General features: G+C 43.7%; 1 protein-coding gene and 2 non-coding genes across 5 annotated transcripts; 2 read left to right on the forward strand and 1 right to left on the reverse strand.

The window, feature by feature from the left end:
• Positions 1-950: 950 nt before the first annotated feature.
• LOC105885538 (uncharacterized) lies at positions 951-27,673 on the reverse strand. 3 transcript variants are annotated; one of them, XM_075998194.1, is made up of 5 exons: positions 27,420-27,673; positions 23,209-23,335; positions 22,894-22,954; positions 21,068-22,188; positions 951-2,881 (listed from the first exon to the last, which is right to left on the reverse strand). In XM_075998194.1, exons 1-5 carry the CDS (start codon positions 27,420-27,422, stop codon positions 2,097-2,099), a joined length of 2,097 nt encoding a protein of 698 aa, XP_075854309.1. In that variant the 5' UTR covers positions 27,423-27,673; the 3' UTR covers positions 951-2,096. The 3 variants fall into 3 exon arrangements, with proteins under 3 accessions (XP_075854309.1, XP_020139507.2, XP_075854308.1); XM_020283918.2 differs by lacking the exons at positions 21,068-22,188; positions 22,894-22,954; positions 23,209-23,335; positions 27,420-27,673 and adding exons at positions 3,647-3,707; positions 3,907-4,033; positions 12,215-12,420 and having other exon boundaries at positions 951-3,249; XM_075998193.1 differs by lacking the exons at positions 21,068-22,188; positions 22,894-22,954; positions 23,209-23,335; positions 27,420-27,673 and adding exons at positions 3,647-3,707; positions 3,907-4,162; positions 12,215-12,420 and having other exon boundaries at positions 951-3,249.
• LOC142864978 (small nucleolar RNA U13) lies at positions 4,590-4,693 on the forward strand. The gene has a single exon (XR_012915268.1). It is a non-coding gene; the product is annotated as a small nucleolar RNA U13 (small nucleolar RNA).
• LOC142864976 (small nucleolar RNA U13) lies at positions 6,399-6,500 on the forward strand. The gene has a single exon (XR_012915266.1). It is a non-coding gene; the product is annotated as a small nucleolar RNA U13 (small nucleolar RNA).
• Positions 27,674-27,694: the final 21 nt, after the last annotated feature.

The following is a 27,694-nucleotide window of genomic DNA, read 5'->3' on the forward strand; positions in this document are numbered from 1 at the left end:
AGTTGGCCAATTAATTTCTTTCTATTTATAGTAGAGATGGGGTCTCGCTCTTGCTCAGGCTGCTTTCGAACTCCTGACCTTGAGCAATCCGCCCGCCTCAGCCTCCCAGAGTGCTAGGATTACAGGCGTGAGCCACCGCGCCCGGCTCAGAGTCTTGCTTTGTTGCCCAGGGTAGAGTGAGTGCCGTGGCGTCAGCCTAGCTCACAGCAACCTCAGACTCCTATATGCCCTCTTTAATAAGAGGTATAGTACTGGTCATCCTTGGCAAGAGGATACTCATAGCAGCTTGACTTACCTTTTGGAATTATATGAGTAAAGGAAAAATTAGGATGAAGATAAAGATTGTAAGTATATAAGCATGAAAAGTAAAATTTCCAGGACAAAGATGCCTAAAGTTATGTATGTACATGATAATATTGACTCACAATGTTGAATGAACAATTCGGCAGCATAAACTTGATCTGATCCATGATGACAATAGAACATTTTAATATGTATTCTCAGTAAATTAAAAAGACAATAACACATGTTAGTATACCAGTTGTTAAAAACAGTTAATAAGGCCAGGAGCAGTGGCTCGTGCCCGTAATCCTAGCACTCTGGGGGCTGAGGCAGGGGGACTGCTTTCCAAGCTAGCCTATGTAAGAGCAAGACACTGTCTCTACTAAAAAATAGAAAAATTAGGCAGGTGTGGTGGCTTGTGCCTGTCATCCCAGCTACTAGGGAGGCTGAGGCAGGAGGATCACTTGAGCCCAGGAGTTTGAAGTTGCAATGAGCTATGATGACACCACTACACTTTAAAAACAGGGATGACAGAAAACGACTATCTCAAAAAAAAAAAAAATTAGTAAACAATTTCAAGGAAACATGCACAGAAACCTTCTTTGTAAACAAAATATTGTTTTTAATCACATACAATCAAACACAACTGAAAATGAACTGAGGTGTTATGTCTAGCTGTGAATAATAGGTAACACATGAAATATCCTGACAGGAAGAAGGTACTTATTCTCACATGAAATTACTGAGTGAGAGCAGTCACTTCACAACACAGCAGAAGAACAAGCTCCCACCTACGTGGTTTTGATCGTGGCATTATAGCTATCATCCGGACTCAAGAACAAAGTCACTACTAGTGGGCACAAAAGTATGTGTGAAATACAAAGTAGACCTTATGCTAATTCCATCTATACATAAGGGGAGTCAGAGCATCTGAGAACACTACGACCCATAACAGTCTGAATTAATTGCCTGGTTAAACACATTACAGTGGCTGAAAAAAGCCAAACTGTGGATAGATCTTTAATGTGAAACTTCTCAGGACATCTTTGGAAATACCAAAGAAAAAATTAAAGTCAAGTGATTTTGAGGATGCTCTTGATTGGCAAGTCAAAGAATCAGAAAAATGGGCTGGAATCAGATATTTGCACAACCCATGTGAATCTGTCTGTCTCTCTGCCTGGTGCCTCTGAAATGGAACTAATGCCTTCTTTGTGTTTGTTTTCAAAATCTTATGTAAAGGCTGGGCGTGGTAGCACACGCCTATAATCCTAGCACTCTGGGAGGCTGAGGCAGGCAGATTGTTTTGAGCTCAGGAGTTTGTGACCAGCCTGAGCAAGAGTGAGACCCCGTCTCTACTAAAAATAAAGAAATTAATTGGCCAACTAAAAATATATAGAAAAAAAATTAGCCGGGCATGGTGGTGCATGCCTGTAGTCCCAGCTACTGCGGAGGCTGAGGCAGAAGGATTGCTTGAGCCTAGGAGTTTGAGGTTGCTGTGAGCTAGGCTGATGCCACAACACTCTAGCCTGGGCAACAGAGTGAGACTCTATCTCAAAAAAAAATCTCATGTAAAACAGGCTACTGGTGAATTGTACCATGGAATCATAAATGGAATAAATTCTGAGAAATCTAGTTCCCAACATATAATCCTGAGATCCAATTCCAACTGTAGAGTTTATTGTCCTATTACAAGGCTCTCTTCTTTATTCAAAGTCAATTATCTCATTGAGTTTTCTCTACTCTCTTCCTGTGTTTGAGAGGAACTGGGGACAGCTGAATGCATTCCAAATTCCTTAACAAAATAACATTTTTTCTCACACATTAATAGTATGAGTTCTTTCATGTCTTTGACAGGTACTAGAATGAATGAAGATTTTGCCACACACCTTACATTCATAGGATTTGTCTATAGTATGAGTCCTTTGATGTCTTCGAAAGTACTTGGAACAAGTGAAGGCTTTACCACATTGCTTACATTCATAAGGCTTCTCTCCAGTGTGTGTCCTTTCATGATATCGAAAGGAACTGGAACAACGGAAGCTTTTCCCACATTGTTTACATTGATAGGGCTTCTCACCAGTGTGACTTCTTTCATGTCTTTGAAATGAACTAGAAGTATAAAAGGCTTTTCCACATATCTTACATTTATGAGGTCCATCTCCAGTGTGCATTATCGTGTGTCTTTGAAAGCTTAGAAGATGAGAGAATGCTTTCCCACATTGCTTACATTCATATGGTTTTTCTCCAGTGTGAGTTCTTTTATGTCTATGAAAGGAACCAGAACAAATGAAGGCTTTACCACAGTCTTTACATTTATAGGGCTTCTCTCCAGTGTGAGTCCTTTTATGTCTAAGAAAGGAACTGGGACTATTGAATGCTTTTCCACATTCCTTACATTTATATGGCTTCTCTCCAGTGTGAGTTCTTTCATGTATTTGAAGGGTAGCATTATTACTAAAGGCTTTACCACATTGTTTACATTCATATGGTTTCTCTCCAGTGTGAGTTCTCTCATGTATGAGACATAAACTGAGACAATCCAAGGCTTTCCCACAAAACTTGCAATTATAACGACCCTCTCCAGTGTGCATTACCATGTGTCTTCGAACATTTGCAAGAGAAATAAAGGATTTTCCACATTCCTTACAATCATAGGGTTTCTCTCCAGTCTGAGGCTTTTCATGTGTTTTAAAGGAATCACGATAACTGAAGGTTTTCTCAGATTGCTTACGTGTGTATGGCTTCTTTCTAAATTCCTTATACTCAGATGGTTTGTGTCCACTGTCAGCTCTGATGTGCCTATTAAGGGATGAATGACTAATGGAGACTTTTCTATGCACACTGCTTTCACCTGGCTTTCCTCCAGGAGGCGTTTTCTTGTTCAGCATATCATCTGGAACCTGGCTGAAGGTTGTTCCACAGTGACTACCTTCTTTACTTTCACAGAGTCTCTCTTCCAGAAGACTACTGTGGAAAAGAACACATTTATAAACAAACTGCTTATTTATAAATGATTTTATATTGATAAATACTAGACTTGTGTTTGTAACATTATCAAAGAAAATGTAAGCTTTCTGCCCTGTGTGAATTGTTTGAATATGAATGAACCACAAGCTGGCAAAACAGCTTGGCCATATATATTATCAAAAAATAATATTTGTAGGGTTTCTTAATACTATTTCAAGTAAACTATTTTATAGTCACTAAACATCTATGTCACATTTAGGTATATGTTTTCAGAAAAAATTTTCTAAGAAATAAATTGATTCGAGGCTTATTTATTTTGTTTGCTTGTTTTTAACATTTTCTGACATTCTAAGATTCTCTCTCAAGGAAATTGCCTTCTCTCCTGAGTGCAAATTACCTTCGATTTCTCCTGGGATTTTTGTACTGATCTTCAATATTCTGGTATTTCCATTTTTTTCCTAAAATACACACCAGGAAAAAAATTATTATAAAATTATAAAAAAAATTATTAGATTCTATGTTCATGGTACACTGCAGATGTGTCTGATCTATTCATCAAAGTATTCCGTGTCCATATTCCAAATTACGAAACAGCACTGATAGGTAAGAAACACCTGTTCTCTAATTCACTGAGTGAAGGAACGTTGCCATTCTTACCTATAGAGGCCAGGTTCCTCAAGGTTTCCCACATCACATCTCTGTAGAGATTCTTCTGGGAAGGATCCAGCAAAGCCCACTCCTCCACAGTGAAGTTGACAGCCACATCCTCAAAGGCCACTGAGTCCTGAAACATCCCACATATGTAGAGGAGGATGGGTGAAACTGACAGCATTAGGGACCTCTGCTCTATTCAAAGATGTCCACATGATGCTGTGGTCTCCAAATATTTCTTCCATGACATGGTCATCAGACTCTATGTTGTCAATTTAAAAAACATGATTTATACATTCGCAAAGGAGTGTTTTATTAGTAATAAATGGTTACAGTTTGCAAGGTGACCATTGCAGAGCCCAGAAACAGACACTTTGCAAGGGGTAAGACAGGAATTTATGTTGAATGGGTTGGCCAAGTACATATATTCAAAAGGTTATAAGGCGGGGTAAACGTTCATGACAGGGGATTCCATGCATGCGTAATAAGTAAACATGCATATTCCATGTGTCCCATGTCGCTCTGGGGTGGAGACTTAACATTTATATGTATTATAATTGGTCCCTATACTTCAAAAGGTGAAGCAGGGACACCAAAGCACTCAAGTGCACAGCCTCTGTAATCTGGCCAGAACCAATCCATGGTTGGTGGTGTCTTATCAGAACAAAGTTACTTAAATCAATCTCTTGATCCTTTTGTAGTTCATAAGAATGAAGATTGGGTTTTTACACTTATATGTGAGATGTGCCTCCTTCAAACATTGTTATGACATCACCATATTACCCATCTAACAAGAAAAGGAAAAAAAATCAGTCTCTTATCTAATTAAAGCTGTAAGTATGGCTTGTGGGATAGGGGGTCAGTTAGTCAGGGTCTGCTGGCGGATGAGATGCAATTGTTTTAATATCACTTATGTCAAGGCCAATGTTTGTTTAGCTACTAGAGAAAAAGAAATATCTTGTGGCAGTTAGAACATAGCTTATTCCTTAAGTGTAAGGGTGCATAACTTAACCTTTGCTTATAATTTGGTATCCTATTGCCACAAAGAGTCCATTCCATGAGTCTTACAATCTCTTTTTTAATATAAACGCTGGTCAGTAGTTGTATCTAAACTGAAAAAGAGGGTATAAGAGGTATAAGGGTATAAGGCAGATCTGACCTACCATCCTGTGATGGCCAGAAACTCAGTTTTAAGGTTTTTCTGGGGTCCCTTGATTTCTGTCTATACTCACCTCCTCCCACACAGCAATTCTTATGCTAGGATTAAATTATCGAGTAAAGCAATAGCAGAATAGGAAAACATGTCTACGTGAATCCAGGGAGAAAGATGTACTGCCTGGGACACCCCTAATGCTTCTTTGTTCGGTGGATTTGTAGCACCTGTCACAACAAAGTCCTACCAATTAGTGTATGGAACAAAGTTAACATTAGCAGTCCTCGGAGTGTGCATCCTTGGAAATACTTGTCCACACAGTTTAATCTTTGATGGTATCTGGACACTAGATTTTACTCGGACTCCACCAACCCAACTGATAAAAGAGTCATAACTTACTGGAACAGGAACCCATGAACAGAAACCTCAGTAAGAGGCAGTAGGGGTAGGAAAACCTAAACTGAAATTGATGAATTGCTGAAGGCTAAGTAGGGACAAAGTTGAGAAGCAAATAATCCAAGAGCCCAGTCTTATGGGGTCCACAAAAATTTGGGAGATTTACCTCCAGAAACTCTACCAGTTCTCACATTTAACATTGAGAAAAATCCCTTCCTGATTCTAGGAGAAGAGTAGCCATTTTGAAAGCTGCCCAGAGAACTCTGTTGTTCTTAACAAATACCGCCTTGAAAACAAACTATTTCCCAAAAGTCTAACCAGCTGGGATGTTAGCAGAGCTAAAACTCCTGGGAAAAGGAAATATACAATTCTATCCACTTCTAACCCTTGCTTTAACCAAGGATGGGTGAGGATGAGAAGCCCTTATAAAAGTTGTGATTTTCATAATTCAGGGATATAAGCTTCCTAAAAATGGCACCAAATCATAAGTCAATGAAATGTACACCCCCCCCACACACACCCCTTATGGCCACATCAGTAGGGCTCTAGCATAATAACAGTGAAATACAACTGATAGAATTGCACGCCTCTTACCTTTTTCAAGAAGTCTCTGAGGTACACCAACAAATTGCGTAACACTGATTAAGTGGACAAATGCCTAGACACATACAATGTACCAAAGCAAAGTCATGAAGAAGCAGAAAATCTGAAAAGACCTACAACTAATAAAGAGATTGATTACATAATAAAAAAAACCCTAACAACTGAAATCACAGGATGAAATATTTTAACTGGTGAAATATGCCACCAAACATTTAAAGAAAAATTAACACCAATACTCCTCAAACTTTTTCAAAACACTGAAGAGGGAGGAAAGAGTGATGATTAGATGGAGCCCAGCAGGATTTTAGGACAGTAAAATTCTTCTGTATAAGGCTGTGATGGTGCCATCCTTTTGTAGTTCATAAGCGTGATGACTGGGTGTTCACGCACATGTGTGAAATGCGCCTCCCTCAAACTTTGTTATGATAGCCATGTTGCCCATCTGACGTGAACTTAGAAAAAAGAAGATGATGATGATGGTGGCTACATGATACATGGACTTGTCAAAACCCATAAAACTACAGATCATGACTTTCCAGCTTAAAATTTAAAAAAAAAAAAAAAACTACAGATCACAAAGAGAGAACCCTAATGTAAAATATGGACTTTAGTTAGTAATAATGAACTGGTTCATCAATTCTCATAATCATCAAATGTTATATATTGCTTCATCAATTGTTAGCATGCCCTACATACAGTCAGAATGTTAAAAATAGGGGAAACTATGAGCCAGGAAGGAAAATGTGGAACTCTTTGGACTCTCTGCTCAATTTTTCTGTCAAATAACCACTGCTCTAAATAATAAGGTCTATAAGATTTTAAAAAAATGAATAAACTACCATTCCAGGGAAGATTCATTACTGAGTGAAAAAGAAACCCGACATATAGTATCACATACAGCTGCAGTTCCCAATCACTGTCCATGGAAAAATTGTCTTCCATGAAACTTAAGAGATGGGGCATGGGGTGAGAAGTGGGGGGGACATGGGGGGCACAAACAGCAGGAGGTGAGCAATGGACAAGCAAGCAAAGCTTCTGCTCCCATGGCTGGCATCACTGTTCCCTATCACTGGCATCATCGCCTGAAGCTCCACCTCTCCTCCCCACCCAGTAGAAAAATTGTCTTCCATGAAACCAGTCCCTGGTGCCAAAAAGGTTGGGGACTGTTGACGTATAGTATATCATTTGCATAAAAACATCCAAAAGTAAAATACAAGACATAGGCATGCATATGCAGGTTATAAAACTAAGAAGAAAAGGAAATTAATGTATAATTCAAAATACTGGTACCATCCATGTTTTGTGAGGGGTCGAGACATTGCATACCTGCAAGGCCCACACCCCCAGTGAAGCCGGAACTAACATCCGGCTTCTGGAAACTGTTGCTTACTTGCCATGGAAACCGTTGCTTGCTTGCTTGTTTGCGCCAGCTTTGCATTGTTTGAACCCCTGTATAGTGGGGCTACCAGCCAACCAATCATGTTAAAGGTCAATGCATGATCCACGCGTGATCAGCCACTACATAGCGTATGCACCATAGGGATAAAAGGCACGCTGCAACCCCAGTCGGGGTCCTTGCCTGCAAGAGTGGCCACTGCGTTGGTGCTCTAGGGCTTGGACCCTGGCTAGCCAGAAAATAAACCTCCTCTTGTGTAATTACATCCTCGATGTCTCTGCTTTTCTGTCCGGTGGGGCTGTGGAAGGTCGGTCCCTAACAGTTTAGGTTCACTGTGTACAATTGTTTTTATGTATTTTCTGCATATGTTATATGTTTAGTAAGTTTCTAGAAGGCAAACTCTATACACAAATGTAGCTCAGTATATTTTGAGCAAAATACTAGCAAAAACTCATTTGAATATAATTTTTTAGACAATAACATAGTCTGTTAAAACTACTTTCTATTAATTTTCTTGAAATCCCAAAAAGTCTAATGAAGGATAAAAAATGATTATAATGCAAAAAGTATACACTGAAAGACATCGATATTAAACGCTATAAATGGAAAGACATCATAGGTCCTTAGAAAGGAGACTGAGTATCACCATGATGTAACTTCTCTGAAGTAGATCAAATGTTTTCTTATATTCCATGAGATTCAAAACCAGGTTTGTCACTGAAATTTTAAAACATGAACTCTAATAACTGAAATAGAAGACAAATGACTAAGACTAGCCAAGATACTGTACAGATCATCCTGGTGTTCCAAGGCGTATTATGAACTGAAAGTTTCCCTGCCCCCCAAATTCATACATTGAAATTCTAATCCCCCATATCATGGTAATAAGAGGTGGCATCTCTGAGAGGTAATCAGGATTAGAAGATGTTCTGTGGTGGGCGGTCCTATGCAATTCTACTCCTAAAGTCTGAGGAAACTGAGAGCTCAAAGAGAGAGGGTGACAGTTTCTAAAAAAAAAAAAAAAAAAAAATTGTTTTTAATAGGGACTTATGAACAACAGCCGTGTCTGGAGCACGGGTAAGACAAGAGGTGAGCCTCAAACTCCTGAGCTCAAATGATCCTCCAAATAACTAGGACTACAGATGCACACCCCTATGCCCAGCTAATTCTTTTTTATTTTCCAGCATATTATAGGGGTAGAAATGTTAAGGTTACGTATATTGCCCATGCCCCACCTCAAGTCAGAGCTTCAAGTGTGACCATCCCCCAATAATTCTTAAAATTATTGTTAGAGGTTGGGCATGGTGGCTCACGTCTGTAATCCTAGCACTTTGGGAGGCCGAGGTGGGTGGATGGCTCAAGGTCAGGAGTTTGAAACCAGCCTGAGCAAGAGTGAGACCCCGTCTCTACTATAAATAGAAAGAAATTAATTGGCTAACTAACACATCTAGAAAAAAAATTAGCTGGGCATGGTGGCACATGCCTGTAGTCCCAGCTACTCGGGAGGCTGAGGCAGGAGGATTGCCTGAGCCCAAGAGTTTGAGGTTGCTGTGAGCTGGGCTGACACCACGGCACTATCGCCTGGGCAACAAAGCAAGACTGTGTCTCAAAAAAGAGGGAGGGAGGGAGGGAGGGAGGGAGGGAGGGAGGGAGGGAGGGAGGGAGGGAGGGAGGGAGGGAGGGAGGGAGGGAGGGAGGGAGGGAGGGAGGGAGGGAGGGAGGGAGGGAGGGAGGGAGGGAGGGAGGGAGGGAGGGAGGGAGGGAGGGAGGAAGGAAGGAAGGAAGGAAGGAAGGAAGGAAGGAAGGAAGGAAGGAAGGAAGGAAGGAAGGAAGGAAGGAAGGAAGGAAGGAAGGAAGGAAGGAATTAGCCAACTAAAAATATATACAAAAAATTAGCCGGGCATGGTGGTGCATGCCTGTAGTCCCAGCTACTCGGGAGGCTGAGGCAGCAGGATTGCTTGAGCCCAGGAGTTTGAGGTTACTGTGAGCTAGGATGATACCATGGCACTCTAGCCTGGGCAACACAGTAACACTCTGTCTCAAAAAAAAAATTGTTGTTAGAGATAAGGTCTCACCATGTTGCTCAGGCTGGTCTCAAACTCCTTAAAGTGCTGAGATTACAGGTGTGACCCATCATGTCCAGCCCTGTAAAAAATTTATGTTGCATTTTCACTTGGGGACAAAAACAAGAATCACATTGTCAAAAAGATCAAAAGTAAAGTTGACACAACCCAAGTCCTATAGGCTGTGCAATGGGTGAGTAAATTGGGTGACCAACAACTTCAGACCGCAGCATGTTTGCAACAGACTGAGGCAAAGAAACCACAAAAAAACAAAAACCTTTTCAGCTTAACAATAATGGTACATTTCTTTTTCTTTTTTCTTTTTTTTTTTTTTGAGGCAAAGTCTTACACTGTTGCCAGGCTAGACTGCCATGGCATCAGCCTAGCTCACAGCAACCTCAAACTCCTGGGCTTAAGGGATCCTCCCGCCTCAGCCTCCCAGAGTGTTAGGATTACAGGTGGAGTTGGCTATTTAGATGAAGGGTATACTAGGAGACTCCTCCCAACCACAGGACATCCAGCTGACCCCTCACTGCCACCCCATCAAAGCTGTCCTCTGGGAAGAATGATATTCACTAGACCCTTCAAGAGATTCAGCAGCTGTGGGCATCTTGGGGCAGCCCCAGGCGGTTCTAAAATCCAGGACTGGGAAAAGATAGAGTGGGCTAGGGACACATCACCCTGTAAAGTTTCCAAAGGGGAACCTCAACCCAAAGACATTCTGATAAAGGCGTGTGTGCCTAGGACTGATAAAAGGAGGAGAGGCACAAAGATTTTTTACAGCAGTGTCAGGTGGTTATTCTCTGCTTTCCTGTCATCCAAAATGTTCACAAGCAATATTCAGAAACAAAAGACAAATATTTTTAAAAGAGTTATCCATTGATCTGTGAAAAAAAAAATAATAAAATACCGCATCTGTTCGAGACAGACAAGGGACAAATAAATAAAGGACAACAGATAAATAAAACATTGTACAAAAAAGGACAAATAATTGATAATGCTGTGAATTGGAGAGGGGAAGTTGGCCTTTGGGAATGTAGGGAAGGAAATGGAAATTTAGGATTTTACTGCAAGCCCTAAGCTGTGGGAGCAGGGTCCATGATTCGAGATCATGCTTCCTGCACACATGGAAAATGCAGGGGAAAACCAGTCCCCCTGGGGAGTGTTAAAATAACTAAATAGGAGGCTATTAGACTGAACTGGCTATAGTGCCCTAGGTTCCTAGGCAAGGACACAGAAATCTAACTCAAATGCAATTCATGGATTTCCTGAGCTCAGGAGTTCGAGGCTGCAGTGAGCTATGATCACACCACTGCACTCCTGCCTGAGTGACAGAGTAAGACCCAGTCTCTTAAATAAATAAATTTCTAAAATGGAAAAAAAAAAACCACAATTGATATAAAATACTAAATTAGAGAGAAAAGAAATTTAACTTTAATCAACCACAATTAATCTCTCCAATTAGCCTCTGATTACATAACCTGGAAATTTCCTCATCTGGATAGAACGAATAAGGCAACTACATCACAGTAACCAATAAAGCATTTAATTTAGTTTGCTTGCTCCTGTACCTACTGAAGGAAATTAAAATATTTTACCCCAAAATATATTTTGACATACTTGGGAATGGCTTTTTAGAGAGTCAGCAAACAGAAGTAGCTCTGTAAAGCTGTCTATTGTGGGGGGGGGGGGGTGACACCTTCCCTTGTCCAAATCTAAGAAAGGTTAACTGAGTCTGAAACCTTTAAAGTTCTAAAAGAAATCGGTTACCGTCAGTTCTCTCTGAGAAGTGTTACCAGTAAGGACATCAGGGCCTCCTCCTTCCTGTTCCAGTCTTTCTGGCCTGGTCTGGGGCAAAGGAACCGCTGCACTGGACACCGAGTCTGGAATTCCCTGCACACACTTGTGACCCCGTGCAGGAGGAAGAAGCAGGCGCAACCCATGGAGTGAGGAAGAGGTCAGTGCTCCCTCTGGCAAGCCAGGAAGGAGCAAATCCCGCTGAAGTGGAAATGTCCCCTTGACTCGGGCCTGGCAAGGAACTCAGCCCGACGGGGGCTGTGGCTGGAACCTTTCAGTCTGGCTCCACAGCCGGGTTGCCCATCAAAGACCACCTTTGCTAGCCGAGCCCTGTCTTCTCTCGTCATCTGTTTCTCTACAATGCAAGCCCCAGTTCTTTCTGTGACCTCAAAAACCTTTCCTTCAAGGCGCTCCAAAGGGCCCCCAAACCACAAAGCGTGTCTGGGTGTTTCTCCTGCAAGAACCGCTGTGTGCTGAAACAAACTCTTTAATGTTTAACACCGGCTCAGTGGAATATTTAACAGGAGAATGGAGGGGACTGGGGACCCCGCAGGCCGCAGCCCCGCCCACGCACGACCCCCACACCGAGTCGGGCCCTCCCCCAGCGACCCTCCCGCCGCCTCCGCACACCCTGGGGACACACGAGGCCGCGGCCGCGGGGCTGCCCGGTCAGGGCTCCGGGGTCCGGGCCGGGGTCGCCGCGTAGGGACAGGACGGGACGCCCGGGGGCCCGGCCCCACCCCGCTGGCCGCAGGGACCGAGGGCCGAGCTGCGCCAGCGGCCACTCGGGTCCGCAGACTCGGGAGCTGACCGCGGGGAGGCCCGGGTCCCTCCACAACCGGTTCCAGCCGGTTCCAGCCAGCCCCGGCTCCCCACCTGTGGAGACGCCCGGCCCCGCACACTCACCATTCCCCGGCTCCCGGGTGTCCCGGCGTCCTCCCTGCGGCTCCTGCTGCCAGGACAGGTCACCGCGCGACAGAAGCTGTGGCGGAGGCACCGTGGGAGCAGGAACGACGGGACCCGGAGCGCGGCCGGCGTGACCCAAGCGGGACCGGACAGAGGTCGGAGGTCGCCTCTTCCTTCCCGCGGCGCGTTCGAACCGCCGGCCTGCAGGCCCCGCCCCGCGCCGCTGATTGGCTAGGGCTCGAGGCCCCGCCCCGCTGATTGGCTAGGGCTCGAGGCCCCGCCCCCCTGCGGGCTGAGTGACAGGCGAAGCGAAGGGAAGCGTGGACCAGCGGAGCCGGACAGACAGGTTCCATACGCGCCTCTCGGGCCGACCTCCCTCCCTCCCTGCGCGCGGCCTAGGACAAATTTGCATTTCGGCGAAACTTGCTCCTGGCGTGCCAGAGAGTCTTCCTCACTCAGAAGACTGTCCCTGCTTCTTCCTCGGTGTCAGGGTCACAAGTGTGTGCAGGGAATTCCAGACTCGGTGTCCAGGGCAGCGATCCTGTCCCCTCAGGGCAGGAGGGGAGCCCAGACCCGGCCAGGCCAGACTGCAACAGGACAGGGGGCCTGATGTCCTCCAGGGGTCGGGAATGTGGGATGGGGCATGGCCCAGGCTTCCCCACAGGCCCCTCCTCGCCCTCCTCACAGTGAGGAAGCGCTCCCTCCTCCAAGTCCTTCATTTTCACCAGCAGGAAACTCTCACCTGGAGTCAGTTTCAGCTTCAGACCTAAATAAACTATCAATTTCATAAACCGTTTCTCCAGGAGACAGCCCAGACACGTCAAACAAGCCTGACCGTCACGAAGTTTCTTCATATTTACAAATTATGACCCAAAGTCTGACCCCAGAGACCCTGTGCATGCCAAAACCAAAAACACTGTCCAGGAAATGGCTTCAGGCACCAGAGGTACAACCTCAGAAAGCACAGAACCCCCCAACCGCACCTGCACGGGGGTCCCCTGCTGTCCAGTGCCCTGGGCCTTCTCAGAGTCCCACTCCTGCTGGGTCTGTCCTGGGCAGCTGGAAGCCCCCCGCAGGGAGGACAGGCTGCACCAGGAGCCTGAGAGGAGCCCCGTGTCCCTCCCTTTGCAGGACCAAGACTTGCCTAAGCTTAGAGTCACTGTCCTCAGACCTCCAGTTTATTCATTTACCTCACACCAACATGGACACCTTTAAAAAGTCAAGTCCCTCAATCCCATTGTTTAAGTAAGAAACCAACAGAGTCCTCGCTTCCCTTCAGTGTTTAATTATAAGGTAGAGGAAGAACATGCTAAAATAAATATGGATTTAAAAGCTGGCAAATAATTATTCCTGTGAGAAAAACAAAATATGCCATCAAACTATTATTGTCCCTTAACACAAAGGAGAATCACCTCCTGAGAATGCCACAGAGCAACCGACTCAGCCACCGCACTTTCTACATTCCTGATTTGACCTCCAAACCAGTCAGCAATGCCAATTCCCTCCCTCCCCCTTATGGGGTACAATAATTTAATTCATTACAGTTTGTTTTCTTATCTGTGATGTTTTCTTTTCTTTATACCTGGTTTCATTTCCTTTCCAATTTAAGTGTGTATTTAACATTTCATCTTAAGACAACGTGAGAGCCATGAGTCTGTGTGTGAGAAAGGTAACAGTGAAATTAATCTATGATGAACATCAACAATAAACATAGAAGGGGTCTTCCCTAGCTCCCTTAGTCATTTACAACATTTTACCAAACAACATAGGTGAGGAAGAAGGCTCTCTAATCAGAGATGCAAAGATTACAATTGCCTTGGGAATCAGTTCCCAAGTCCCATTGCTTTAAGACTCAAAATAATTCAGAGTTCCACCAGCTTAGATTTTTGTTTATTTATTTTGAGACGCAGTCTTGCTCTGTCGCCCACGTAGACTGCAGTGGCATCATCATAGCTCACTGCAACTCCAAACTCCTGGGATCAAGAGATCCTCCTGCCTCCGTCTCCCATCTCCCCAGCAGCTGAGACTACAGGCGGTCATAACACCTAGCTAATTTCCGTCCTCCCGCCCCGCCCCTCAGGCTGGTCTCAAACTCCTGCCCTCAACCAATCCCACATCAGCCTTCCAGAGTGCTAGGATTACAGGCTCCTGCACCTCACTAGCTTAGATTTCGGAAAAACTCACTTTCACAGCCCCTAACAGTCTTCAGGCCACATTTCCTCCTGTCCTTTTCAAGATGGAGGGCTCCTAGTGCCTGGACCTGAACTACTATCCTTGTACCCCTGGGAGGGTGTGTGACCCTGTCCTATTTGGAAAACCCATCCTGCTCTTTCCCTTTTACCTGTAATTAGTGTCCGATCATCTCTGTGCTTTGCTCAGATTCCCTTCCCTCCGGGGTTGAGGAAAAGGAGACACGTCTGACCCATCTATGTGTGTCTGCGAAACAAGCAACGGCAAATACCATGTTTCCCCATAAATAAGACAGGGTCTTATATTTATTTTTCCTCAAGAAGACACTCTAGGGCTTATTTTCAGGGGATGTGTTATTTTTTTTAAGTACAGCACAACAATCTACATTTATTCAAATATAGTTAAGTTGTCTTCTTCTGGAACATCATCATAACTCTCCAAACTCTGAATTCCATCCTGAATTTCTCGCGACTCTATTTCCTTTAGAACCATTGGCCCCAATCTCTCATGTCGAGCAATAGAGCTCTCATGGGGCAGATGAGAAGGGCTGCTCATCTTCCTTACCACTCGTGACGAAATGCATGGGTTGTGCAGATACGCTGCATAGCCACACCCATCACTAGGTCTTTTTTTCCGAGGTAGGGCTTATACTGTGCAAATGCTTAGAAATCCTGCTAGAGCTTATTTTATGGGTAGGTCTTATTTTTGGGGAAACACGGTAGTCATTTCAGTTCCTAGGCATTGGGCTCACACGGGGTGGAGAGATCAAAACCCTTTAGGGGGAATATTTCTGAATAGGTCACAGATGATTAAATTCCCTAAAAGTAACAGCTTTCCTACTCAAGAAAATTTAAAATGTTTCTAGTTAAATCATTCCCTTGGCCAGGAGCAGTGGCTCACGCCTATAATCCTAGCACTCTGGGAAGCCAAGGTGGGTGGATCCCTTGAGTTTAGGAGTTCGAGCCCAGCCTGAGCAAGAGCAAGACCCTGTCTCTACTAAAAATAGAAAGATATTACTTGGACAGCTAAAAATATATCGAAAAAATTAGCCGGGCATGGTGGTGCATGCCTGTAGTCCCAGCTACTTGGGAGGCTGAGGCAGGAGGATTGCTTGAGCCCAGTAGTTGGAGGTTGCTGTGAGCTAGGCTGATGCCACGGCACTCTAGCCCAGGCAACAGAGTGAGACTCTGTCTAAAAAAAAAAATCGTTCCTTTATCAAGATATCCACTGTTTTCTTGTAATATTGATGGTCCTATTAATTATTTAACTACCCTGATGTTCTTTAATTAGTGCATACCAAGTAGTGTGGCACTTTAGCTTTTGTAGCCTTGAATTCCTGGGATCAAGTGATCCTCCCGCCTTAGCCTCTCCCAAGTAGCTGGCTCCCCACTTACACTTAATTTTTTTTAATGTTTTATTTAAAAACCAAAGAACACTTTTCCACCTAAACAGCCTGAGTTGATCCATGAAAATTTTTCACTATTTATTTGAAAAACTCCACAAAGTCATGCAAATTAAGAGGCTGAAATCTTCCTGTTCATCAAGAACACTCCTGAAGCTGCCCAAGTCCTCAAGGGTATGCAGATAAAAAAAGCCACCAAGTATCCAGAAGATGTCCCTTGATTGAAACAGTGTGTACCATTTCATTGTTAGTAGGGTGGAGTTGGTAGATGTGCCCAGGTCCAACATTGGGGCTGGACACAGGGTCTGTGGCCGACAAGAGCACTGAATTTTTCCTGCACATGCTTAAAAATGCAGAAAGTAATGCTGACCTTAAGAGATTAGATGTAGATTCTCAGGTCGTCGAGCACATGCAGGTGAACAAAGCACCGAGATTCAACAGACATGCAAAGGTCATGGTCAGATTGACCCATCCATGAGCTGCCCCTGCCACATTAAGATGGTCATTACTGAAAAGGAACAAATTGTTCCTAACCCAGAAGAGGAGGCTGCACAGATATCCCAGGGCCGGTGAGGTGGCTCAAGCCTGTAATCCTAGCTCTCTGGGAGGCCGAGGCGGGCAGATCATTTGAGCTCAGGAGTTCAAAACCAACCTGAGCAAGAGTGAGACCCCGTCTCTACTATAAATAGAAAGAAATTAATTGGCCAACAAATATATATAGAAAAAATTAGCCGGGCATGGTGGCGCATGCCTGTAGTTCCAGCTACTTGGGAGGCTGAGGCAGTAGGATCGCGTGAGCCCAGGAGTTTGAGGTTGCTGTGAGCGAGGCTGACACCACGGCACTCACTCTAGCCTGGGCAATAGAGTGAGACTCTGTCTCAAAAAAAAAGAAGTTCCAGACTAGTCTGGGCAACAGGGAGACCCCATCTCTACTAAAACTAGAAAAATTAGCCCAGCGTGATGGCACTCACATGCAGTCCCAGCTACCAGGGAGACTGAGGCAGGAGGATCACTAGAGCCCTGGAGTTTGAGGTTGCTGTGAGCTACGCTGAAGCCACAGCACTCTAGTCTGGGCAACAGATGAGACTCTGTCTCAAAAACAAATAAATAAATAAAAGAATTAATAAATTAATTAAAAAATAAATAATTTTTAAAAATCAAAAAAAGAAAGAAAGAAAAAGACATCTGAGAAGAAAACAAAATTTATGGTATGGGAATAAACTCAGCATAAAATAAATGTAAAAAAAAAAAAACAAAACAGAGCAACCAAAAACACCCTAAAATAAAAATAGCATATTGTACTAAATAAATAAGCATTTATGATACCTCTCTCATAAAAGTTGGCTGTGAAAAACAAAATGAAAATAAGTGTTGCTGATTGGCAGGTTCTGTGTTCACCACATGTAGGGACGGACTCTTGTCACTAGGGCGCAAGTAATTCACCAGGGCAACGCCAGACTGGACTTGTGGAATTGGCAGCACTCATGCAGCTACAGCAGAATTCTTGAGCAAGGTAGTTGCAGGATCACATGCCACAGTGACAAGAAAATACTTGGTCTTTAGTGGTTTATGTTCCGTTCATATATGTGAAATTGCACTTTGTTTCACATTTCTCAATGTCTGGTGTTGACTCCTTAGTGAGATGATCACAGAGACAAGAAATTTCTTTCAGATTACTGATATTGACTGAAGAAAAAATTAAACTTTTTAAAGAACTAAAGTTACATTTATTTAGATGTGTCACTGAGAACTATAGACCAAGGAGGCCTAGAACCTGGGAGCACTTGAATTCTGTTAGACCCCTCCAACACAGTATTTCTGTTCAGGTTATATTGTGACCGAAAATAAAATCCTAAGCTCCCTGCCAACTAAATGGATCCCCTCTTGGCCAAGGGGACACCAGAAGAACCTTAAAACTGAGTTTTCGGCCAAGAAGGGAAGGGAGGTTGGAAACGCCTTGTTATGGCCTCTGCCCCTTTGGAGTTTAGATTAATTGCAAACAGGACCTAACACCATGCAAGGCAAAGGTTCAGTCATATCTAGCAATCCCTAAAATTTCATTAAATGGGTTTTTTATTAACCCAGAATAATGTGGCTTACTTTGCAACCAGACGTGGCAGATAGTAGACCCTTTATCTTAACTCAAGCATTCCTATCTATCTATGGCTCCAAATCTTTCGACAAAGCTTCATTTCCTTAACTAATTACAAATCAATGAATCTCTGAACTCTCCTATAAGCTATAAGCCTCCACTTTGAGATGTCCCACTTTTTAGGCCAAACCAGTGTATACTTTCCATGTATTGATTTATGATTTTTTCCTACAATTCCTGCTTCCTTAAAATGTATAAAATCAAACTGTAATCTGTCCGCCTCGGGTGCATTTTTCTCAGGACCTCCTGAGATATGTTCCCTGAGCCAAGGTCACTCATATTGACCTTAGAATAAATTTTTTTTTACATTATTTTACAGAGTTTGAGTTTTTTCTGTTAACCATGTATAGGCAGTGAAGACTAAGTATGTGCAAACTCACATATAAGTTTGGGTGCAAGAGTAGATCGTGTTATACTTTACAGAGGCATAATCACTAACACAGTCAGACTTTATCTTATGTATAGAAAAAGGCCAGGATACGGTTATTTATTTATTTATTGAAACAAGGTCTTACCCTGTTGCCCAGACTGGAGTGCAGTGGTGTCATCATAGCTCACTGCAACCTCGAACTCCTGACCCCAAGTGATCCTCTTGCCTCAGCCTCCCAGAGTGCTAGAATTACAGGCATGAGCCACCGTGCCTACATGGGGTATTTATCTTTTAAAGAATATAGCAACTCAGGCAAAAGATGTGGGATGTGGTATGCTCTATTCTATTTTCTTTCCTTTTTTTTGAGACAAGAATCCCACTCTATAACCCTGGGTAGAGTGTAATGGCGTTACCATAGCTCACTGCAACCTCAAACTCCTGGACTCAAGTGATCCTCCTACCTCAGCCTCCCGAGGAGCTGGGACCACAGGCATGCGCCACCATGCCTGGCTAATTTTTTCTATATATATTTTTAGTTGAATAATTAATTTCTTTCTATTTTTTGTAGAGACAGTGTCTCACTCCTGCTCAGGCTGATCTGGAACTCCTGAGCTCAAGCAATCCTCCTGCCTCAGCCTCCAAGAGTGCTAGGATGATAGGCGTGAGCCACCGTGCCCAGCCTATACTATATTCTTTTCAAAGCATCTTTCTAGAGAGCTGCACATTGTCACAGAGTCAGGGGGTTTGTGAAATTATGCTTGTAAGGAAAAATAAGCAAACATGGCCTCTTGCATTTTATCACTGTTTCATACTTAGTAGCATGCCCTAACCATGGTCCTACACGACTCCATTCTATTTCTGGGAATTCTGGCTTTATACCCTATGAATGGGAAGGAAATAGCAGTAATTCAGTGCTTCTAGTACTTATAAACTAGTTGTTGTAGGAAAACAGCCTGAATGAGACTTAACAGGGTCAAAATACCCTGTAATCAAACCATAACAAAACTGAAATAACCAATCTCTCAGATCAAATCCCCAGTTTGAATGATTAGCTTCATAGCTGATGTAGGTCCTAGGGTGATTGGTGGCAGAATGTGCTTCTTGGGGTAGGTATTATCTTCATATATTGTTTACTATCCTGTTTTTGCCTTTGGTGTTACTGCACCATCTGCCTCCAATGGAGCCAGTGCACTGTGCCTGTAGCTATACAGTATCAACAACCCTCCCTCTAGGCCCAGGGACTGTGGAGTAAGAGGCAGGCATGTGAGATTTGGAAGGGCTGGTTTCCAGGCATGGAGTGTAGGAAAACAGCCTGTTGCATGTCAAAGTGATATTAATATCTTAAAGTGAAACTGCCATGATGATTGATGTTTGACTCCTGCATATCAAAGTGTTCTACAGCAAAATAACCAGTATCTATAGCATAGCTCATGACTCATAAAGATGTTTACGTAACCTCACCAGTGGTCACAAGTTTTGGTAAGAAAGCCTGCAGATATGACCAGCTGTACATGTCTGTACCATAAAAGCTTGCTATATAAAGGATACTTTCTGGAAGATGGGTGCAGGGACCCACCATGTCACGTGATCACCCAAGACATCCCTTCTCTTTGTAATTCCCTATTAAATATTTCTTTCTGAGAAACTAGAATTGCCATTCTCTTTCTTTGGTCCCTTACCTACCAAAGTAGGTTAGGTTTGCATACACTTGCTCTAAGTTGGTTCAACTCATGGTACCAGGAGGAAACCAACATATAGGAAGAGAGAAAAGTGAGGGTCTTCATTCGCCTGGCTGCCACCCTGCTGTCCTGGGGGACTGGCAATCTTGTTTTCCTCTGCTACAGGCCACAGCTCCTGAATTGGCATCCGTTGAAGTTCAGGGTCTTACTGGAGTCTGGTGATGGCTCCACCCTCTTTTTCCTTGAGGCCTAGGGATGATGCTGTTTGTTCCTTGCTTTGCCACCTTGGTCATTTTCCATGGGAGTTGAGCATGAAAGAACATTCCCACCCATTACAGTATGAATTCACTCTCTGGTAGTAAAGACATTACAATGTCTGAAGGTCAAGCAAACGGTAGATTATTGGGTTTTTTTTCTTTTAATCTTCTTAAAAATATTTTTTGTCTTATTTTTTCTCCATTTCTTTCTACCACATAAACATCTTTGAAAGCCTATACCTCTGATAAAATGAATGTCAGATGACTTTGAGGATATTCTTGATTGTCAAGCCGAGGAGTCAAGGCTGGAAGTAAGTTGAGTTGAAAGCAAGTGTCCACACAGCCTAGGTGAATCTGGTTGTCTCCCTGTATGCTGCCTCTAAAACATAACTCACACTTCTCCCATGTCTGCCTTCTGAATCTCATGTAAAATGGGCTACTGGTGAATTGTATCATGGAATCATCCAACTCTAGATTTTATTCTCCTATCACAGTTCTCTTCTTAAAAGTCAGTTATCTCACAAGGTTGTTTCCACTCTATTTTCCTGTGTTTGAAAGTTCTGGGACAACTGAATGCTTTCCAAATTCTTTACATTAATAGGATTTCTCTCATATATTCATCGGATGAGTTCTTTCACATCTTTGACAGGAAGTGGGATAAATAAAGGCTTTCCTACATTCCTTACCTTCTTAAGATTTCTCTCCAGTGTGAGTCTTTTCATGTTTTCGAACGTACTTGGGACAACGGAAGGTTTTACCACAATGCTTACACTCATAGAGTGTGTTAGTGTGACTCCTTTCATGATATCGAAATGAACTGGGACAATTGAAGGCTTTCCCACATTGCTTACATTCATAGGGCTTCTCTCCAGTGTGAATTCTTTCATGTCTTTGAAGTGCACTCGGAGTATAAGTGCCTTTCCCACACATCTTACATTTATAAGGTTCATCTCCAGTGTGTGCCTTTATGTGCCTTTGAGCACTTTTCAGATGAGAAAATGCCTTCCCACATTGCTTACATTCATAGGGTTTTTCTCCAGCATGAGTTTTTTTATGAGTATGAAGGGAACCAGAACAGTTGAACGCTTTCCCACACTCCTTGCATTTATACGGCTTCTCTCCTGTGTGAGTTCTTTTATGTCTACGAAAGGTACTGGGCAAATTGAAGGCTTTCCCACATTCTATACATTGATACGGCTTCTCACCAGTGTGAGTGCTTTTATGTCTATGAAAGGAACTGAAATAAATGAAGGCTTTCCCACATTCCTTACATTCATATGGTTTCTCTCCTGTGTGACTCCTTTTATGTCTGTGAAAGGAACTGTAATGAATGAAGGCTTTCCCACATTCCTTACATTGATAACGCTTCTCTCCAGTGTGAGTTCTTTCATGTGCTCGAACAGAACCGGAGATACGGAAAGCTTTACCACATTGTTCACATTTATATGGTTTCTCTCCAGTGTGAATCCTTGCATGTATAAGATATAAACTGAGATAAGCAAAGACTTTTCCACATAATTTACATATATAAGGTCCATGTCCATTGTGCCTTACCATGTGTCTTCGAAGACTTGTGAGAGAATTGAAGGTTCTTCCACATTCCTTACATTCACACGGTTTGTCCCCAGTGAGAGGCGTTTCATGTGTTTGAAAAGAGTGGCGATGACTGAAGACTTTCTCATGTTGCTTACGCATGTACAGCTTTCTTTCATGTTCCTTATATGCATATGGTTTGTGTTCAGTGTCAGCTCTGATATGCCTATGAAAGGATGAATGACCAATAGAGACTTCTCGACACACACTGCTTTCACATGGTTTTACTCCTGGAGTTTTCTTGGTCAGCATATGATCTGGAATCTGGCTGAAGTTTGCTCCAAACTCACTATCTCCTTTCCCTACAAAGAGTCTCTCTCCCATAAGACTTCTGTAGAGAATGAGAAGCACAATATTAAGGGTTTATTTGTAAATAATTCTGTACTTATTAATAAGTATTATACTAACATTTTTAACATTAGAAAGAAAAGCACGGATTTTATGCCCTGTCTGAAGTGTTTGAACATGAACAGACCACATGCTCTGCAAGATGGCCCAGGCACATCAAAAAGTAATATTCATATGGGATTTCATAACACTATGTCCAAGTAAACTATCTCACAAACATTAAATATCTTTCTCGAATTTAAGGTTTTTGTTATTGTTGTTGTTGAGACAGAGTCTTGCTTTCTTGCCCTAGCTAGAGTACAGTGGCCTCATCACAGCTTACTGCAACCTCAAACTCTTGGGTGCCAGTAATTCTCCTGCCTCAGCCTCTTGAGTAGCTGGGACTACAGGCTCTGCCACTATGCCCAGATAATTTTTTTCTATTTTTTGCAGAGATGGGGTCTTGCCCTTGCTCAGGATGATCTTGAACTCCTGGTCTCAAGCAATTCTCCTGCCTTGACCTCCTAGAGTGCCAGGATTACAGATGTGTGCAATCATGTCTGGCCTAAGTATGTATTTTTAGAGAAAATTTTCTAAGAATAGATACATTTGACACCAGGTGTATTTGTTTTGTTTACATGTTTGGAATATCTTTGACATTCTAAAATTCTCTTTAAAGACATTGCTATATCTTATAAATACAAATTACCTTAGATTTCTCCTGGGATTTTGGTACTGTTCCTCAATGTTCTGGTCTTTCCATTTTTCCCCTAAAATACAGACCCAAAAGGAAGGGGGGGATAAAATGATATAAAATAGTCAGAATAGACCCAGAAAAATAGTCATGAATTATTATAAAATTATGAAAAAATTCTTAGTTTCTATGTTCATGGTACAATGCAGCCATGCTTGATTTATTCACCAACATATTACCTATCCGTATTCCAAATCACCGAACAGCACTTATGAATAAGAAACAATTGTTGTCTGAATCACTGAGGGAAAGGAATGTTGTCATCCTTACCTATACAGGACAGGTTCCTCAAGGTTTCCCGCATCACATCTCTGTAGAGATTCTTCTCGGATGGTTCCAGCAAAACCCACTCATCCAGAGTGAAGTTCACAGCCACATCCTCAAATGCCACTGAGTCCTGAAACATCGCACATGTATAGAGGAAGATGGGTGAGACTCATAGACCTGGAGACCTATACTGCATGCTAAGAAGTTCACATGATGCTGCGAACTCCAAACATTTATTCCAAGACTTGGTCATCAGATTCTTACTCTCTGTTCACACTCACTTCCTTCCACACAGGAATCCTGATGCTAGAATGGAACTATCGGGTAAAGCAACAAGAGAATAGGAAATTCTGTCTTCCTGGTGAATCCAGAAAGATGTGCTGCCAGGGTCTCCCCTAATGCCTCTTTGTGCAGTGGATCTGTAGCACCAATCACAACAACGTTCTACTGATTACTATGCAGAAAAATGTTAGCATTAGTAATCCTGAGATGGCATATTTTTGAAAACACTTGTTTGCAAATTTAATTTTTTTTTTTTTTTTTTTTTTTTTTTAGACAGAGTCTCACTTTGTTGCCCAGGCTAGAGTGAGTGCCGTGGCGTCAGCCTAGCTCACAGCAACCTCAAACTCCTGGGCACGAGTGATCCTCCTGCCTCAGCCTCCCGAGTAGCTGAGACTACAGGCATGCGCCACCATGCCCAGCTAATTTTTTATATATATATCAGTTGGCCAATTAATTTCTTTCTATTTATAGTAGAGACGGGGTCTCGCTCTTGCTCAGGCTGGTTTTGAACTCCTGACCTTGAGCAATCCGCCCGCCTCGGCCTCCCAAGAGCTAGGATTACAGGCGTGAGCCACAGCGCCCGGCCGCAAATTTAATTTTTGATGGTATTTTGGATGGGACACAATCACCCAACTGATAACAGAGTCATAACTTAAGTGAAACAGAAACCCACAAATTTTGATAAATTTTGATTTATCAAAATTAAAAATGTTTGTGCATCAGATGACATTATCAACATAGAAAAAAGGCAACCCAGTAAATTGCAGAAAATACTGGCAAATCATGTTTCTGGTAAGGTATAAATATCGGGAACACATAAAGAAATCCTATGACTCTGCCGGGTGAGGTGGCTCACGCCTGTAATCCTAGCACTCTGGGAGGCTGAGGTGAGAGGATTGCTTGAGGTCAGGAGTTTGAAACCAGCCTGAGCAAGAGTGAGACCCCATCTCTACTAAAAATAGAAATTAGTTGGACAACTAAAAATATATAGAAAAAAATTAGCCAGGCATAGTGGCACATGCCTGTAGTCCCAGCTACTCAGGAGGCTGAGGCAGAAGGATCGCTTGAGCCCAGGAGTTTGAGGTTGCTGTGAGCTAGGCTGACACCACAGCACTCTAGCCCAGGCAATAGAGTGAGACTCTGTCTCAAAACAAAAAAAAAAAGAAAGAAAGAAAGATAAGAAAGAAAGAAAGAAAGAAAGAAAGAAAGAAAGAAAGAAAGAAAGAAAGAAAGAAAGAAAGAAAGAAAGAGAGAGAGAGAAAATAACCAACCAACAAAAAAAATAAGCAAAAGCTCTGGAAATACACATCATCTCAGAACAGAAGACATATATAATAGCCACCAAACGTAGGACAGGATGTTTAACATCAGATGTCATCCGAGAACAGCAAATTAAAACAACAATGAAGTAGCACCAAATACCTGGAAGGGTAGTTGAAATTCAAAACACTGACACCACCAAAGGCAGGTCGGTCTCTAACTCCTGGCCTCAAGCAATCCTCCTACTTCAACCTCTCAAATAGCTGGATGTGACACCAGTCGCCAGACATGACACCAAGCTCAAGATAAGGCTTTCAACAGATGAATGGATAAACAAATTGTGGGACACCCATACAATGAAATATCATCAATAATAAAAAGAAATGAGCTTTAAAGCCATGGAAAGACCTTAAATGCATATTGTTACATGAAAGGAGCAATTCGGAAATGGCTACTTACAATATGATTTCACCTATGTGATATTTTAGAAAATGCAAAACTCTAGGGGCACTAAAATCATCACACCTTGCCAGGGATTACGGGGGCTGGGGAAATGGAGAGGAGAGTAATGATTCAGTGGAAATGAGTTAAACTCCAAGTGTTAAATCACAAGAATAAATACATATGCATAAAAGTGAGACGATTAATTCATACACACTTTATTGCATTTCCTACTCAATTTCAAAGTATTGATTATTTACAGCCCAGCAACTGTCTCCCAATGGATAAAAAAAATCCGTGCTTCATTTTCACTTGGGGACAAAACCAAGAATAACATTCTTGACAAGATCAAAAAATAAACTTGACGCAACCCAAGTCCCATAAGCAGGGCAATGGGTGAGTTGATTGGGTGTCTGTGACTTTCAATAGCTGCGTGTGTACAACTGAGGCAAGGAGAGAGACAGAGACAACAGAAACAAACCATTTCAGTATACCACATCAGTGGTATGTTAATGGTAATATTAAGTTACTGAAAACTCAAAAGTGGCAAAACTCTGCTTTGTGAGAAAGAGACAATAAAGCTGTAAAGAGTAACGAAAAGACTCACCTCTAGGTGCTAAAGGGAGGTAAGATCAGAGAGGCACACCAGAACCACCCAAGGTCTTTTGGTTTCTCTGGGTGGTGTGTCCCTGGGTTCTTACTATTCCCGCTTAACACCAGACAATTTATTGCAAGAACTCTATCTGGTTCTTCAGACCTGATCACACAATCCACTCAGGTTCCAACAAAGTGAATAAAATTACTGCACACAAATCTTGAAAGAAAATTCTCAAATCCGAAAGAACGAACAGATGGCAGCGAAGGAAAGCAAAGGGAAGCAGCTCAGGCAGGCAGCTGGCATCACCCCCAGTTCACAAGGGAGTTCACACTCCCACAGGTCAGCACAGTCCCAAGCTTGGGACCCACCCTGACCCTGCAGATGGAGCCCAGGGTGGCTCACTCCAAGGCAATTCGGGAGGGAAACCCGAGCAGCCAGAAAACTGAATTCCATGGGAAAACACACAAACTGCAGTTAATGAAACTCTTGCACCCCATAAACCAGCCCTGGATACAAAACGTTGCGATCCTGTTACATTTCTTTGTTCATCGCCTGTACGAAGCGAGAACTTCACTTTTAACTTCCGAGCACTGAACCTATTTCTCTGGAGTATGTACTTTCCAGAATGGCCGTTCTGAGCTTTTCGCTTGAATAAAATCTTTAACTTATTTCAGGTTGACAGATTCAAATAGGGCGACAACATAACTGTAACCAGTCAAGTACTCAACCTGGGCTGCCCCTCCCCCCAGCACCTTATAAAAAGCCTCTCCTTGCACCGCAAACCACTGGCGTTTTTCTCGTTCATGAACCGCTGTTTGCCCAAATAAACTCCTTCATTTTTAACCGTGCTTCAGCTGAATTTTTAACAGGATTAAGGAGGGACTGGGGACCCCACAGACCACAGTCCCCCCCCCCGCCCGCCACTCAGGAGCCCCACACATCTGTAACCGGCTCTAAGAACAAATTTCAACGACCCATGTATGGTCTTTTTGCAGTCTTCCCCCTTAACTAACCACTGGACCTTTGGGGGTCGTTTTCCAGAAATGGCGGAATTTCTGCAAAACAAAGGAGTTGCGTCTCCGAAGGTCCCCGCGCAGACGTCTTGGCGCCAAGACTCATCCTCCCCGGCAACCTGCCCCGCGTCGCGTCGCCCCCACCCCACTTTCGGAGACAGAGATTGGGGGCTGCTTGTCCTGTCTCCGTTAAGGACGTCTTTCCTATTCAAAATTCCTTTCTTCCTCGGCAATTCTCCTTGTCTTAACAACTGGCCGGAAAAGCTCTCGCGGTTTCCATAACAACCAATCGGGACCCTCCCGCGATGACCCTCCCGTTGTCACCGCACAATCTGGGGACGCGCGGGGCTGCCCGGAGACGGCTCCAGGGCGGGGGCCGGGGTCGGCGCGCGGGGACCGGACGGGACGCCCGGGGACACGACTGCCGGCCCGGCCCCACCCCGCGGTCCGGAGGGACCGAGGGCCGAGCTGCGCCAGCTGCCACTCGGGTCCGCAGACTCGGGAGCGGACCGCGGTGAGGCCCGGGTCCCTCCACGGCCGGTTCCAGCCGGTTCCAGCCAGCCCCTCCTCCTGATCTGGGGACCCCCTCCCCCGCCCCCCCCCCGGCCCCGCACACTCACCATTCCCGGCTTCCCGGTGTCCCGGCGTCCTCCCTGCGGCTCCTGAAATCAGCGCAGGTCACGGGGTAGGTGGGGGCGCGACAGGGTCGGTGGCGGAGGCACCTGCAGCCTCTCGAAGGGTGAAGATGGGACCCGGATGGCCGCGGGCGCGACACGCACCGGGCTGGGGGGAGCTCGCGGGGCGCCGCCTCCTTCCCGCGGCGCCTTCGAACCGACCGCGCGCAGGCCCCGCCCCGCGCCCCTGATTGGACGGCGCCTTCGAACGGACCGCGCGC

Source organism: Microcebus murinus, chromosome 27 (assembly GCF_040939455.1).
Source record: "Microcebus murinus isolate Inina chromosome 27, M.murinus_Inina_mat1.0, whole genome shotgun sequence".
Classification (NCBI taxonomy): Eukaryota; Metazoa; Chordata; class Mammalia; order Primates; family Cheirogaleidae; genus Microcebus; species Microcebus murinus.